This window comes from Protopterus annectens, chromosome 9.part0 (genome assembly GCF_019279795.1).
Source record: "Protopterus annectens isolate FY-2018-M chromosome 9.part0, PAN1.0, whole genome shotgun sequence".
NCBI classification, from domain to species: domain Eukaryota; kingdom Metazoa; phylum Chordata; order Ceratodontiformes; family Protopteridae; genus Protopterus; species Protopterus annectens.
Window position 1 is genome coordinate 1,250,939,377 of NC_056743.1, and position 17,441 is coordinate 1,250,956,817.

General features: G+C 39.7%; 1 protein-coding gene across 2 annotated transcripts in view; it reads left to right on the forward strand.

The window, feature by feature from the left end:
- ANKRD13D (ankyrin repeat domain 13D) overlaps window positions 1–17,441 on the forward strand; it is an 860,392-nt gene that overhangs the window by 612,810 nt on the left and 230,141 nt on the right. For both annotated transcript variants that reach the window (XM_044084174.1, XM_044084175.1), the window contains one exon: window positions 13,897–13,978. In XM_044084174.1, coding sequence (XP_043940109.1) covers window positions 13,897–13,978 — 82 coding nt within the window. The remainder of the gene's footprint in view (window positions 1–13,896; window positions 13,979–17,441) is intronic.

Here is a 17,441-nt window from a genome sequence, read left to right on the forward strand (position 1 = left end):
CCTTACAGTATATGCCTTCCCTCTTCAAACTCTCCTCCCCAAGGTACTCCTAAAGGTCAGACAAGAGAAGCCAAAAATGATACTGATTGCCCCAGACTGGCCACGCCAGCACTGGTACCCAATCCTAAAGAGCTTGTCTCAAGGCCCTGCCTGGACATTACCTCTAATTCCTCATTTGCTGACCCAACAGAACAATCAGATCCTACACAGCCAACTCAGAACCCTAAATCTGGTTGCACGGCGGATAATGTAACCATTCAGAACACATCTCTCTCTAAAGCAGTTATGGATGCTATTTTGGAGGCCAGGAGGCCCAGCACCAGAAAATCTTATGCAGAAAAATGGAAGAGATTCTATGCTTTGAACCAGGCACAGGGAATTGACACGCTTGTACCAAATATTCCTCAGATTTTGCAATACCTAACTGAGATGCTGGACAAAGGCCTATCCTTCTCATCAATTAAGATCCATGCCTCTGCCATTTCAGCTCATTACAATACGGACCCACCTATTTTTTCTCATCTACTGCTAAGACAGTATTTCAGAGGGGCCAAAAACATAAGACCCCCAAGGAGAGCTCCAATACCTGCATGGGACCACAACTTTGTCTTGGAAAAACTCACACTGCCTCCTTTTGAGCCAGCCAATACAGTGGAGATAAGATACTTATCATGGAAAACAGCTCTTCTCCTAGCAATAACTTCAGCAAGAAGAGTCTCAGAGTTGCAGGCAGTAATGGCTGTGGAACCTTTTATTATTTTCCATCATGACAGGGTTTCTCTAAGGACAAACCCGACATTTATGCCTAAGGTAGTGTCCAGTGTGGCTCTTAACCAAGCCATACATTTGCCTACCTTTTATCCAAACCTACAGAATAAGGGGGAGAGACTTCTGCATTCTTTGGACATACACAGACAGCTACGCTTTTACTTGGACAAAACTAAAGCTTTCAGAAAGACTGAACAACTCTTAGTGGCATATGCTGCAGGTTTGCAAGGAAAAGCTATCTCTAAGCAGACTGTTTCAAAATGGATAGGCCACTGCATTAGTTTCTGCTATTCACAACATGGCAAATCAGTGCCCAAGGGCATTAGGCCACATTCTACCAGAGCAGCAACCACATCAGCAGCCTTCCTCAGAGAAGTACCAACCAAGGACATTTTGGAGGCTGCAACCTGGACTTCAGTGCACACTTTTACAAAGGACTACCACTTACCTCTTTACTCTAAATCCAGAGCAGGCTTTGCCACTGCAGTTCTACAGGGCCTCATAGCCACTCCTAATTCTATTTAGGCCCAGCCACCCAACCTCAGCTTTGGGATTCAACCCAAGTGTAATGACTACAACAGTGAAACACGATGAACATAGTACAGTTGTGTACCTACCATAAATGTAGATGTTCGAGTGTATTCACTGTTGCAGTCCAGGTTACCCTCCCACCATCCCCCCTTTTTTCATTGCTGGGACTTATCTGTACCTATCTATTCTATACAACCTATGTGGTGTATTTGCTTGTAGATGAAGGAAAAGTTGTTTTTTGTGTATGCATGCTTATTGGCATTATTTAGCCTACCGTTGTAGGGGCACCTGACATCTGGGGCAAGAAAAACTGAAGAAAATGGCATCGGCTGCATCTTTTATACCCCTGGCACACTGACGTCAGGGAGGAGGCGACAGCAACCGATGCCGGACCAGGACTTTGGAATTCAGGCCGACTGCGGGTAGCCTGCCAGCAGGATTACCCAAGTGTAATGACTGCAACAGTGAATACACTCGAAAATCTACATTTATGGTAGGTACACAACTGTACTTGCCCACACTTTCCATTTCTTTCTATGTAATTTACTCCTACCCTTTTCTAAAGATCCCATTTTCAGTTCTTTTATCTCTGTTACAATATTCGCCGTTTCAAATACAGTTGGTTTAGACTTTTTTCCATTTTCTAGTAATTGCTTTTTTTGACAGCCATCACAATTAAACTCAGCAAGGCCAGATCCTGTATCCCAGATTAAAAAAATAATTCCCCATTTGCTCATCCAATATTTCTGACAGAGTACTGCACAGGAAACATTTAAAGTCTTCCAACTCATTACACTCCCAAAACATATGTTCCCAATTACCTCTTTCTTCCCTATCACACCTCCAACATTTACCATCTACACGAGGAAAAAATCTTTGGCTGTAAAAATATCTGTGCAAACACTTCCAGGCACAAATCCCAAATTGTCTAGACTTTGTTGCATATTAGGGAGTCTTACACACGTCATCCCATTGTTTCCTTGTGAATTGCTTATCCAGTCTCTTTTCCCAATCTTCTCTAACCTCTTTTGATTGATTTCTGTAGTTGTCATGCAATAGTTTTGATAGCAGCCTCTCTTCTAGACTCAAATAAAAACTCTGCCAGAGCAGAGCAATTGTTTCACTTAGGATTCCCGTGTCCCTTTGTCTTTGCCTATACTCTAACATCAGTCCCTGATAGGTAAGGCAGTCTGTAGCCCATAGTCAAAATGTCTTTTTGGTCTCTTCCTGTTGCATTACCTTTACCTCTGTAGTTATTTGCTTTCAGTAACAATTGGTCATATTTGATAAGTGATTTTTCCCAGAAAACACACGAGCAAATAAATGAACAAATGAATGAATACATAAATACCTGTTTTCTGTTTATAGAAACCATGCAGTTAACGCTGCTGAATGCTGTGTATGATATGCAGGTAAAGAGAAAATTATTAATGAATGATTAAAAAATTATAGGAGTGTTAGTATTATTGTAGGAAGGCCATATTCCAGTTGCATAATATTTCTAGTATGTTCTGCAGATTATAACGTTATGATTGCATAACATGAGGATAGGAGTTGTTGAAACATTCAAAATCTTTGCGGTAGTTTCATTTGAAATGCATGTCAGTACCATAGCCATTTGCAGAATTGCCTTTTTGTGAAGATGCTATGTTTGTTAACTGCTGTGTGTGAGGGAGAAGACTAAGGCATTTTGTTTCACACCCTGACTGCTATGTCTGTCTGATAGTTGTGTTGGACTGCATTTGGATTATGTGATGTCATTTGTATATCGTGTGATGCACAATATTTGAAGTCTTACTTGGAGATACTTTAGACTTTACATTTTTTTTTATTTTCCAGGCTATTTGCAGCTCTGTGCAGGTATTGTGAGTTAGAATACCTATGACTGCATAAGCTAGCTGTGGTGTTATAAGGTAAGGAAGCCCTGACTATGACCCAGGTGACCTAAGAGTGATTAGCAGTTTAACTGGCAAGGAGGTTTGACATGCCCATCCTGGAGGAAAGAGTCTGTGCTGATGTGTGTGGATCACTCATCAAAGATCTGGTGGAGGCCAGGATTCTGAATGATTGTCGTGCTGGATGTGTGGAAAGAACGAGGCAGCATGATTACTCTTGGGCCTTGGAGGGCATGATCTTTTTGGTACACGTCATTGTCCAACCAGCATATATAAGTAGTTTGTGTGCTGGGGGGGGGGGGGGTTGAGGCTAATAAAAAGCCTAGTGTGAGCAGAGTATGATGCTGTAGACACCTACTTTGTTTGGGTCTATTTTATATATTCGGACGCTTAAATGTTCGAATCGCTAAAGATCGAACTTTAGTGATCGAACATTTAAATGTTCGAATATTTTAAAAAATTAAAAAAAGAAAAAACTAATTAAAAAAATAAGGGTGTAAGCAGGGGGGCAAGCCCTCCTGCATCCCCCAGATCCCCCGCTACTTAAATATACCAACTCCAGGATCGCGCTACAGTGTAGGAAATGGCAAATTTAAACCAAATGGTAATAGTTGGGTTAAAGTGTCTAAATCTGCACACTATTGATAGAGCATAGATGGGCTGAGTGGGATGGTGAAGATGATAATTCAGAAAGATGTTCAGAATTGTACCTTTTTTGTCACCATTCTTACACAGACTGGCAATCCTTTTGTTTCTTACTTTGGGCCTTTTTCCATAACATTTACTGGCAGGAATTTTGAGGAACTTTTTTAGCTAAAGTTGATGTTTATTTGATAACATTTTTTATGTATTTCCATTGTTTCTATACATCACATTTTTGTCTGTTTGCCAAAAATGTTATAAGACGACTCCATTTTTGTAAAAAATATGATCTGATAGTCATAAACTGGCATTCTCCAAATCACCTTTCTGTCTTAACACAATGACAGGAATGGACCCCCATTCTGAAGTTAGGGTATAATTAAAGTTTCTCAAAACTAGGTTTGCTTCCATTTTTAATATTTGCCAAGAGTGCTGTTCTCCAAAGTGTTACCTCGACCAGTGGGCACTGACTAATCACCTTGTGTAATAACTGCTCCATTTTATCAAGTCAGCATTATAGATTAGTGGTTGAAGCCTTGTGATTTTTCAGTCTGTGGTTTGGAGTTGAGGAGCAGGTGGTGACCTATGTTGCATCCTCTTAAGTTCAGCCGTATAAGCAGTAGTGTAGTTAGAAGTTGGCAGTGTAGGACCCCAGACAGAAGAAGAGGTCGCATGCTAAAGGACCATTCATTTTCTTTTTTTTTTTTTATATTTTAATGTAAAAAGTGCTTTTCTTTAAGTATTTAAATTAAAAATAACCATTTGTATTATTTTTTCCCAAATTTTTGATTATGTATATTGGTTAACTTGACACCAGCCAGAATCACTGCATGGGATAAGTGTACGCTTTAGAGGCAGATGTACAAAGTAACACATTGCAAGCAATACATTACTTTTAGTAGATTACTGCATATAATATCTGACATTGCTTGCAGGAAAATGTAGTTCATTACTTTTATTGAGTATTCACATCCAGCGGTTCGTTTCCCCACCACCACTGCTGCTGCTTTTACTATTCAATGAATGCAAAGACTGAGGTTTACTGTAGCTCGTCCTGTCACCACCTGCTGCTCATATTGCTGCTGCTGGTCACTTGTCTGTGATGTGTGTGACACAACTGTGACACAACAAACATTGATGATGGAAGTAACATACTTCTCCGGGGGAAGACATTGTAAAATATCAGCACTTTCTGTATGTTCCAAACATTGCCCTAGACTTCTAGGCATGTCATTGTACAGTGCAGCAGGAAATTCAGGGTATGCGGAATTGGGCAAGTTAAATGTCTCCTTTATTGTTTTGTAAATCAAGTGCTGCTGCTGTTAGTAGCTGATCCACTCCCTACAAGCCCTTCTCAATCTGTAGACCACTGACATCTATACAACTCAGACATAGTTTAAAATATCAGAGAGCATTCTGACTGTACAGGGCTGCAATACCTTCCACATGTTTAGACCAGCTACTGTGCAGGAAGGGAAAAAAGGTGGAAGTGTCTGCGTTTATATCCAGAAGAGACTCATGCCAAGGCTGGTAAAGCAACATGATGCACTAGAGCTTCTTCATGTCCAAATAACTATCAGAAAAGTCACATACTATGTATTAGTTAAATACAGAAGTCCCTCTATGACCCAAGAAGTCCACAACACCTATCTACAGGAAGTAGGATCACTCAGTATAAAACCCAAAACCATTTTCCTAGGTGATTTAAACTATCTGACTACAGACTGGGAAGCCTACACTACCACTAGTGCAAACACACAGAGATTCCTGGGCTTTGTCAATACAAATGCCCTGGAACAATTAGTCAGAGTACCCACCAGGGGGAATAACATATTGGATCATGTCCTTACTAATATGGGAACATCTTGCACCATCCCTTGTGTATCTTCATCACTTGTTAGGTCCGACCATAAAGTAGTCTCCTTCGAAATAAAACTGAAACCAGAGATCCCTTCCATCCAAGGTACATTTAGAAATTTTTTTTAGAGAAATTACCTACTCTTAAGTGATGCATTGGCAAGCTTCAAATCCCCACAAAACCCATTTAACTCCACTGAATACCCAGAAACATGCACCCCATACTATACCATAATGTAACCACTCCACAGTTGCAAATGCAGGACAAACTCCAGAAGGAAATCCACATGGTAGAACCATAATATCAACAAGCTTCATAATAAAAGGAAAATAATTTTGACCAAAAGTTAGAAGACTAATTTCCAAAAATGGAAAGCCCTTGCCACTGAAATAAACAACTTAGGAGCTTAATAAAATCCACCAAAACAAGTCTGAGGCCAAAATAGCTACTCAAGTCAAAGATAATCACAAGGCATTTTTTGGTTATGTTTGTAAACTCAAAAGCACAATGCAGCAGTGTACTGAGCTGATTATGAACAATGTTACCTACACTGAGGCTGAAAGTATAATGAACCTACTGGCCGATAAGTTTTGTTTTGTTTTTACCTCTCTCTCCCTCCATTTGTACCTTAAGATATACTAGAAACTGCCTTTCCTCTAGTTATCACACAAGACCAAGTCCTAGAAGTGCAATCAAAAGCTAAAAGATGCTGTATTGACGGGTCCAGACAATATCCATGAATGCATCTTAAATAGCATGAAACACGGTTTAGTCACCCCAACAACAGTGTTTAGTCTCAGCCTCCGTACAGGTTTTGTACCAAGTAAATGGAGAACAGCTTCAGTCATTCCCCTGCATAAGGGAGGGCCCTCCACAGACTCAGGCAATTACAGACCCATAAGTCTGACCAGCCTCATGTGCAAAGCCATTGAAGGACTTATTAGGACATAAGGAACCTCCATACACTGGAGTCATCTCCGTTTAGATTCAGCAAGGGCAGGTCATGCTTAGTCTGGTAGATTTTTTTGAAAAGGTCGCCAAACAATGGATGAAGGGAAAATGGTACACAGTGCATACGTTGACCTGGCCAAAGCTTTTCAAGCAGTTCCCCACTCTGGCATAGTAGAAAAGCTAAGTAAACTGGGAATAAATTCCTATGTCACCCACTGGGTTGTCAACTGGCTCACATATAAGACACAGGAAATCAAAATAAAGGAAGTTACTTCCACAAGAGACCATTCACCAGTGGAGTCTTGCAGGGTTCTGTGTTAGGGCCTCACTTGTTTGACATGTACTTTGTTCTGAAGAAAAAAAAAACAATACCAAAGAGTACTGACTGACTAAGTTTGCAGATGAATGCAAGTTAGGAAAAGTTATTGCATCCCCAAATGAGTTGGCCATCTTGTGGGAAGGTTTTCCCAAATAAATAACAGATGCCAAAATCATGGACTGAAACTAAATAGCACAAAATGCATTATTGTATCCTTTGGGAAGTCACCTACCCCAGGTAACTTCCACATTAGTAATACACCCCTAATATTTGATCCAGTTGTTTGGGTTTATATGGACAGTGAGCTAACTTTTGATCAACATGTGTCCATTGTTGTGCAAAAGTTCTTCTATAGTACACAGTGTATAAACAAAGGGATTGTGTCTCAGTCTAGGGATGTCATTGTCTCCTTTTACTCAGCCCTCATTAGTTCAGTCATTGGATATAATGCCCCCTGTGGCATGTATCTGTCCAGATGCATGCAACCACTGGAACACACACCGAGATGCCTTACTAAAGCAACATGTCCTACATTGACTGACTCAAAGCGCTATCACTTTGTATTTTACGGGCTGCTAAGAGGTGGCCTGTGTCTGGCATATAGTTCATCCTCCAACCCGGTACTGATGGATTTAGTGCACATCAGCAAGTCAAATGGCATCAGAAATACTCAGTCTAGGCATCTAAATCGCTTCTGCCACATCAATAGAATGGTTTGGTGGGACAGTTATATCTCACAGAAGACAATTCTGCTCTGCAACAAACTCCCTGTTCACATAAAACAAAGCTCATCCCTGTCCATATTCAACCACAGCTTTGATCTATGGGTGGGAAGCAGAAAATGTATCCCAGGACTGCCTCCTGTTCTACTAATGGACAGAGGCAGCTTCCAAATGCTTTATCCCATGCATGAGTCTTCTGAAATTATCTATGACATTACCCCAGTTATTCTCATTGGGGTAATATATAATTATTGACCATGGAATGGCTAAGGCTGATCTCTAACCAAATGAGATAGGTTAATTTGAGCACAAAATGGAAACTGGCTAGGCTTAAAAAGGTCCTCAAGAGCAGCTAGCCTAGTACTTCCCTATAAACCTATGAAAATTTTGTAGCTTTTCTCCCCAAGCCTCTGCTGACAATGGGCTTCTAGACAGATGGGCTTTCCCAGTAATCAAATGTCAATAAATAAATCAAAGTACTGACTGTTTAAGTTAGAGTTTGCAGTACAGTGGGAGTCTGGTAATATGCCCTTTCTTCACTGTAGTGCAATCTCTGAGTTGGTATATATAATTAGCAGTAGGTGTGGGAGGTGTGCCTCCTGCAAAAGCATCTGTTTTATGTGTTTTTCAGTCCTTTGTGGATCAATGTAGGTTGGAATTGATTAGTGGCATTCGATGATGTGTGGATCATTGAAGACTGCTGTCCATATACACACAGAGCCTTACAGTGAAGTGCAATACTTTTCCAGCCTTATGGAGTAAGATGTCTGACGCCCTTAAGTAAGAACACTAATCCACACGGAAAACTGGTGCTTCTTGAGCATCAAAGCGACTGGCTGAGTCTCCTTAAAACCAAGAAAAAGGAAACCATGAACTGTAGCCAATGTTAGTTGAGACTTCAAAGTAATAAAGCACTTATGACTTGTTTTAAAAAGTATTAAATATTATAGAACATCATTTTATGTTTTTTGATACTTTGTGGGATTGATGTATAAGCGACATTCAATGATGTGTGGGGTGACAAAGATGTATACATATGTATATAGTTACACACACACACATCAAATTTACTGCATGGAATATCACATCCAGGTGCATGAAAAAAAATATTTCACATACAAACAGTAAACCAGCACTCTGATGTAATAAATAAGCACTCTGGTTTAATAAGCAGTTTTTTATAACCCTGTGCATTTGGAAAAGCAAGATAAACTGGTTTCACTTATACAAACGTCATCAGTAACTAAAAAATACAGTGAACACTTCCTTTTATATAACAGTACAAATCATGTGATAAAAACCAATAGCATGCAAGAGAATAAAAAAAAAATAAAAACAGTTTTAAAAAGCAAGCAGTATGGCATAAAAACAGGCATTCCCAAGCCACCTTCCCTCCAAATGCTAACCAAGCCTTACCCTGCTTAGCTTCTAAGATCAAACAAGATCCTGCTGATTCAGGATAATATGACCATTCACTTTTCTATTATTTTTACAAGTTGTATGTGTTCAATGAGACTGTGTCAGTAGGTGGATGCAGTGCACTAGTGTTAAGTATCCAAAACCTCTCTCTAGTATCTAAAAAGTTTCATAGCATCTTCACTTGCATCCCAGGTTTTCTGAAAACTAGTGCTTGGAGCTTGTCTATTTACTTGGTGCAGGCATCTGTGTGCATCCAAAGTGTAGTTGCTGCATTTATAAATGCTGCTATCCTCCAACATAAGTCAGTCTCAGAATGAATTATAATACGTGTTAGGGGAGGAGTAGATGACATAAGCAATTCTGTGGATAGGAGTGAGTATTTGACAACCCCCACACAAAATGTTTTTGAATTATTTTTTTGTGATGGCTGCATTTTAGGAGATTGCTGTTTTTGACTATTTTCTTTGTGAATATTTGGGTTTTTGTAAGAATGTCTTGTACTGATTGCAGTTATATGGAGACCTAATGAATTATTGAGTGCAAACTCCTAACACTCGGTAACTATCAAAATTATGATGTGTGATAAGTGTAATTTCTTCTCTTTGCCCTAAGCTGTGCATCTTAGAGTATTGTTAGGTAAGTTAGGAGAGTGTTAGGGGTACAGTCTCTCCCCACTCAGACTAGATCCTAGGGTATTGTTATGTAAGTTAGGAGGGTATGAGGGGTACAACCCCACCCTACTCAAGCTAGGCCATCTTTCTTATTTTAAAATAAAAAATTGAGCGCTTCAGTACTTAGTGGGTATACTAAGTCTGATCTAGACTAGTCTGGTAAACATTTGGACATTCGTCTGCAGGCGTTTTTGTACAGCGTGTGCTTTCCCGATTTTCTTTTCATGCTTCATTACTGGTCTCCCCTTTGTACATGAATTTTAGTTGGACTGATATTGGCATGCTTCTTATGACTTCTTTTATTGGTTTGGTGTACTTTTCTTTTCCATAGCGTGGTTTAAGACTTGCTTTTCTTTACAGTGGAACAGTATGCCTCACACTCTAAGCTGCTTCTCCAGTACTTAGTCCAGGATATAGTACAGCTCTTGTTAGATTTGACTTTACACAAGTCGGTTGATCATAAACCAGCTCAGTGACTTGGAGATTTTGGTCCGAGTTGCACATACATCTGTCCCGTTTCGTGTGGTATCCTAGCTTTTGGAGGAGGTAACTGGGGACATCAGATGTCCCTGTTCCATGTAGTATCCCAGCTTTTGGAGCAGGTGACTGTAGAAGGGTTACAGTGCCTGATGCTGGAATGCCTATCCCAGGGGAAGGAAGTTGCCAAAGTAGCATGTAGGGTAAGGCCCAGAAGTCCAGTTCCTCATTGTGGACTCTGGAAAGATCAAACTTACTAGGGGGGGTTTACATCACTTCAGCTGTGCATCCCATGTGTGCAGCAATGGTCACCTGCACTGGCTTAGCATGCTAGGCTTCCGATGTACTGTTGGCAAAGAAAGTGTTGGTTGTATCAAAAATATCTCCCAATCACATTTGACTGTAGCTGCAGTTTCTAATTCCCCTTTTTCTCTCTGATTCCAGGGACATTTAGAGCTGGGTGGGGTGTTGTCTAATCCAAAAGCACTGTCTGGATAAGTGACTTACTCAGAGACACAATATGCAAATGATAGCCAAGGGACTCAAACACAGTACTACAGTATGTGACCCTTTAACATCTCATGGACTTCATTTTCTGTGCTAACGGCTGAAAAGCTGAAGGAGTGGGCCAGTAAGATAGGGAGGCTTGATGTTCAAGGTGGGATGGTGACAAAAAACTTCTATATAGAAAAAATAGTAATCATGGTCCCAAAAGATGACAGCAGTCATGCCTTATGTGTAGAATTCATAACACTGTTCTACTGGCTGCCAGCAGAAGGAGGCTTGCTACAATACCTGTAGCTTTTCAGCCCTTCACCACATATGTAGGCAGATGGCTTTGTTACTAAACTATGCAGACTGATCAGAAGCCAAAGATGGCAGCCATAAAGCAGAATACAAAGAGCTGATATCACTTTAGATTATATGTGTTCTAGTGTGAGGTGTCTTCCTGAACAGTGATGCCTTATCAGAGAGGAGGATGCCTGTTAGTATACGCCAACTGACACACAAATCAGCACAACATTATACTGCATTTCTGCTTTTGTGTTTCTTAAGTCACCATTGATTTTCTTGAAAGCAGTGAATGATGGACTGCTGTTAGAATCTAAGCATGTAGTGATGAAGACATGTATGTAAATGTGTTTTATTATTGTGATCCTCATCATTATCAGAAGTAGCAGTAATAGTAGCAGTTGGTAGTTGTAGTACTATGAAAAATTAGACAACATTTACCCATTGCACATTCTTCTTCATGCTAGATGCATTAGACAACTCACACATAGGCTTTATAATTTGGTTTCATTTGTCTTGCATTTATAAATTGTTGCTTGAAATAGTACATTTGAGTAAGTGTTATAATTTTCAAAATTAAGATAATATTAAAATTAATAGGCATTACAGTTACAGATTATTTTTAACTAACCACTAATGGATTATGTATTTCTCTGAGAAACGAACAAGCCTTACTGATTACTTTGTATTTGAACTTTCCCAGCTCGGGGGATTTGGTACTTTTCATTGCTTTTTAGTTATTTCTTGACAAGCAGAACACAACATAAATGAATATTAAGACTGAATGTGTACATCACGGTATGCTGAACTCTGAGTCATATTGGGTTTATGCTGTTTAATTGGTATGGGCTGGGCATCTTTTTTGTGGATAGCCAGCCTTAGGCATAGGCCAACTAGGTGGCCGCCTAGGGCGCTGCTGTAGCAGGGGCACTTTTCCAGTATTTACTTGGTGTAGGTAGTCCAGGATGGGGGCACCAGATGGTGTGGTAGGGGGCGCTGTGGAGCCCTTTTGCCTAGGGTACCAGTTGACCTAAGGCCGCTATATGCACATTTTATTTAATTCTTTTTTTCCTGTGGTGGTGGTGATAATTTTTTTTATTCCAAAATGATTTCTTGATTTTCAGATTGTTTTAGGGAAATTTATAATTAATGTTAAGTCAAGTGAGAGTTTAATTTGAGAGTCACTTAAGGAGAAATGGGCTATTTTTAAAATTGTTTCTGGCTTTATACACTGAATCGTTTGCGTTATGGTAAACACCACTGTAATGTGCTCTCAGTAGCAGTTTTGTTTACATTGTTGACAGTCTAATGCTTTGATTTTCTAAATTAAGATTAAAGAGCCTGCAGGTATACAACAGGCCTTTACTGTTGGTATCCTAGAAACAAAACTTGTATTTTGAGCAGAGTAGCTGAGCAGAATTTTGGATTCCTGAATCCTTTAACAAAATTGCCATGGCCAGTGTTCAATATTTTAAAATTATAGTGATTAGATAAGCATATGTAAAAAGAGAGAGACATATCAGATAGCATATTAGTCCCATACATATTGTAAAGTTGTTCAAGACATTATTTAAGTAGTGGCTGAACTACATGATTAGATATATTTCTGGCATACATAAACTGTTAACATGCAGATGTTTGAGTGGTATTTAATTGTGTCTTGGTTCCTCAATCCCATTTTGTTGAGTCTCAGTTATTTGTTTACATGTAGCAGGAAGATTTGGGACTGGATCCCACCCCCAGGACTCATGTTTAATCCCATTCAAAAGTTTTACTTGTTCACTGTTTGCTTAAGCAGGCCTGCTCTGTTATACTCAAAGTCATGCACATTTGAATCTTATGTTAGCACTTTCAGGTGAAATCTTCCTCACATACAGTTAAGGACTAGTGTGACTGCACTATCAAACTGCTATGTGCACTGCCTTCTGCACAAAGTAGCCCTCTTCAGTCTGTTATGATCTGGCCATGTGGAAGGGGGGCTTGATACCAAAGGATGCAGACGGTTGGTTTTAGCAGCTGTTCTAAAACTATTTTCCTGATATTTCACATTTTCTAAGTGCTGTGATATCCTGTAAAGTGGGCATTATAACAGAATACATGACTTTATCCTACTACAGATTGTGCCCATTTGTGATAATAAGGCTCTCTACCCTTTTGTGTGGTCTGGAACTCCTGGCGCCTCTCATTATCCACGAGGTCTACCGGTCTCTCCTAAACCCCCTGGACTTATTTCGACCCATTCCCGGGTTCGTTGTGGAGATTTAGGCATTCTGGTATAGTGCCACACTGCTGCAGTGTTTTTGTTTCTCTTTATGCATCTTGATTCCCTACACGCTTGCCTTTTGATGTCAGATGGGTGGCTGTCCTGACATATTGTACTGCCTCTATGGCAACTCATCCAATGTTGTCCGCCCTTTCTTCACTGAAGACTATGCTCCCCTGCATGTCTGTGGCCTCCACTAGGGGTTGAATGCGAGCATCCCCCAAGGATGGGTACACCCATCCTTCCCTACAGTGCCCCAAAGGCTGAAGCTGTTAATCAAACCCAGGTTCCATGGCTCATAGTCAGAGCTTTATTCCTCTATGCCATGGTGATGAATTTAAGGTGACATTAATAATTAAAAAGGAGTAATATTTTTTTTTCTGAAACTGTGCAGAAAGAAAACTATATAGTTGCTCTGTGATATATGTGCTATAGTGTGATGTGCTTTGTCTGTCTACAGCAGAAAACTTGATCAAGGTTTCTTTGCACACACTACTGAAATTTCATGCATTGAAAGCTAGGCTTCCATGTGTGCATGCCAACTCATGTGTTTTTCACTAATCTTAGCTTCCTTTGTTTACCTTGTAGGTTTTCAGTGCCTCTAATGTTGAACTTGTGACAAAGACAAGGATGGAACATCTCTCTGACCAGGATAAATCTAAAAGCAAAGGTGAGACTTGGGGAAAAATAGTTATGTTTTAACACAGCACAGAATTGTTTATTTTCTTGTATTATGATTAAATAAAGGGGATACTTTTCTCTTGCAGATGACTTTTAAGGCAGAGCTAGCTTTTTCTCATATAATATGTAAGTCTTTGAAGTAAACATGCAAGGTAAAACTACATCTTGTAAGCAGGACACAGGTTGCATGGCAGAAGTTTAAGTATCTCCTTGTAGCTTGATGTATTTATTTTGTCAGAACTAACTGCAAACATACTGGTTTGTTATGCATTGCGGAAAAAGCAGAAATGGCACCTGAAGTAGAAGGAGCAGAAATGTTGTACTGCTTATAGCATGTTTCTGATGTGAATTTTTTAAACTTTTTTTTTCTCTCCTTACTGTCAAAAAAAAAAAAAAAACCCTCTCTAAAATAATTGTAAATTAGTTGAAAATTACAAAGTTCAACCCTCCAAAACTGAAAGTGAGGAAATACAGGTAAACACTTCACTTTATGCTCTAGTTTAGGCAAAGAAGTGGGAGCCATTTACAGCTAATTTTCATTTTCTTGGGGCCAGAGTAAGCTCAATGAATATTTTATAAAAAAAAAGCAGTTGTTATTCAGGAAGGACATGCTTTTGCAAATGTGATCAAGCTGAAAGAAAGTCTGTGGAAACTTTTGGCTGGTAGTTATATGAGTAATGTGGGTTACTTTCTTTATACAGTGATCACTACTGTTTTTGAACATTTTGAAAGCATTTATTTAATTCTATGGCAAAAAATAGCCATTTCTCTGTTTTTATTTCTTTTTCTTTTTGCTTTTCTAGTTCTGTGTACATCCAAATCTTACAGAACAGCAAATTAGCCAGAAACTTAGTTGTCTGGTGGTAGTTTGTTGTTTAATCTGCACTTGAAAGCTGCTTTTGCTTTATGAACTCCCAGGATTATTCATTTTGTGGCAGAAGGGGTTTACCTGGTCCCTTTGCGTTGGGAAGCACTGCAGGAAGCTCAAGGTGTGGTTGTTTATTGGCTAGAGGGCATATGAGTCAGTTTACAAGCTTTTAACTATACTGTAAATCAGGCAAGTTTGCACAGCTCTTTGTTCACTTACAGTGAACTCTGCAACACTTTCTCAGTGTTTCAACTTCATCCAGAACCATCCAAGCAAGAGTAAGAATATTTTCTTGATTTACTGCACTTGTACTTAGCTTTATACAGCAATCAATACTGTTTTTTGAGCATTTTAAAAATGTATTTAATTTTGTGGCAAAAATAGCAATTTATCTGGTTTATTGGCTTTTTTAGTTCTGTATGCCTTGAAATCTCCTTGCGGAAGGGTGAATTTGCCAGAGTCATAGTTTGGTGGTAGTTTGTTGTTTACTTGGCCCATGCATGAGAGCTGCTTTTGCTGTGCTATACATTAAGAAACTCCAGAAACATCCATCTTGTGGCAGAAGGTATTTACTTGGTTTCTCTGTGGTGGGAAGCACTGCAGGATACTCGAAGTCTGGCTAGAGGGCACAGAAGTCAGTTGTCAAGATTTTTTTCTCTGCTATAAATCAGCCCAATTTGTTAAGAGTTCACAAGCAAAATGAGAACTGGGTTAACAACTTAAAAAGCAAAATGTCCAAAACCACCCTGCCAGCTGAAGAAAAAAGAACAAACACAAATCACGTTAGCACTTTCGTTCCTTTACTTCTAGAATAAGTTCTTTACTTCTGATGAAGTTCTAGAAGTAAAGGAACAAAAACACTAAAGTGATTTGTGTTCATTGTTTTTTCTTCAGCTGGCATGGTGGTTTTGGGCGTTTTGTTTTCTAAGTTTGCAAAGAGTGGTGGTTAGCAGTGCCATGTACAGTAGCAAACAGCTAGACAGTAAAATTTCCCTATAAAGTTAGGATTAGATCTAAAACCTGTTAAAGAATGTGGGAATGTATGAAAATAAGCCTAGAACAGCTAGCTTGCACATTGAACAGCACTGCCGTATCTTAGCATTGTATAACTTATTGTCCTTAACCCCAGAAAGTAGTTTGTATACCATGTAGCACTACCATATCTTAAGCACTATGTAACATCTTGCCCTTAACCCCAGAAACTCCCCTAGGAGACCACTGTTAAAACCCCATCTTTAATCCTAAACAGCCAACTCTATTACAAGACTAGACAACATGGATATGCAATTTCCAGATGTCTCTGTGGCCAGCATGGCAGAGCTGGGCATTCTAAAGCAATGTATCCCTTGTCTCATGTTCTCACACAACCAGTTAATCAATGAAGAAAATAACACAATATGTAAAATATGTAAATACACAACTTTCTTGGAAGCAAAACTCTTGCATACAAATGAAGTTGTCAGGAATACTCACACTACATCCCCACCCACACCGCTCACCACGCACACAGATTATCTTATGCAGAGGTGCTTAAAAGAAACCTTCCCAAATCTCAAAGGCCTTCAAAGCCACCTAATGACAGCACCACTCCTCCACGATCACTAAACATGCACCAAAAGCAACACCAAATATCTCACATAAGCCTACACCCACAGGTCCCCCAAGAGCAAAGCCAATAAGGCAAGCATATACTTTGCCTAATACTCTTGTCATTGGGGACTCCATTGTGTGACACACAGGTGTACACTCACCAGGTTAATCAAGGAGAAGATAACTGTTAGTTGCTTATCTGGAGCCAAGATCCATAAAATCACGCGCACACTCAAGTTACTGCACCCCAGGTACCAATAAGATTCTGTCAAAGCCATGTGGGTGTAAATGACCTGAGACATACCTCACTGGACTATATGAAAAGAGACATAATGGAATGTCACAGATACGTATGAACCTTGCACTGAGCAGCATTATACCTAAACCAAGGATGATGCCACAGTATGAGTGTAAAATGATTAATTTTAATAATTGGCTTAGTTTCTGGTGTTACTCCAGGGGATCCAATATCTGTCAGCATGGGAGGACATGGTCAGAAGGTCACGTTTGTTTTGCCAAGGATAGGCTTCACATGTCCTCCTAAGCTTTTCAGATATTGGCTAAAACTTTATCCAACCTTTTAGTGCCTTTTTTAGACAGTGTCAAAAAAGGCAAAACTACCAACATAGTGAAAAAGTCTACAAGCAACCTTAAGGTGTTACTTCTCAATGCTTGGAGCCTAAATAAAAAAAAAAAAAAAAAAAAAAACTCTGCACCCATCAAGCTCTCCTCACTTTGGAGAATGTAGTCACCTGTACCATGACCAAAACTTGGCAGCAAGTACTCTGGAAATGCAAGGTTACAGTGCCTTCCACTACACATATAGACCAACAACAGCACAGACTGGTGACAAAGATGAAGGTGCCTTGATCCACGTTAGCAATAAACATGCCTCCAGGTTGGTTAAACAGGATGATTCCAGGGAGTTCATCCACATGCAAGCCACTGTAGATAAGGTCCCTCACCACATCATGGCTAGCTACAGGTCACCATC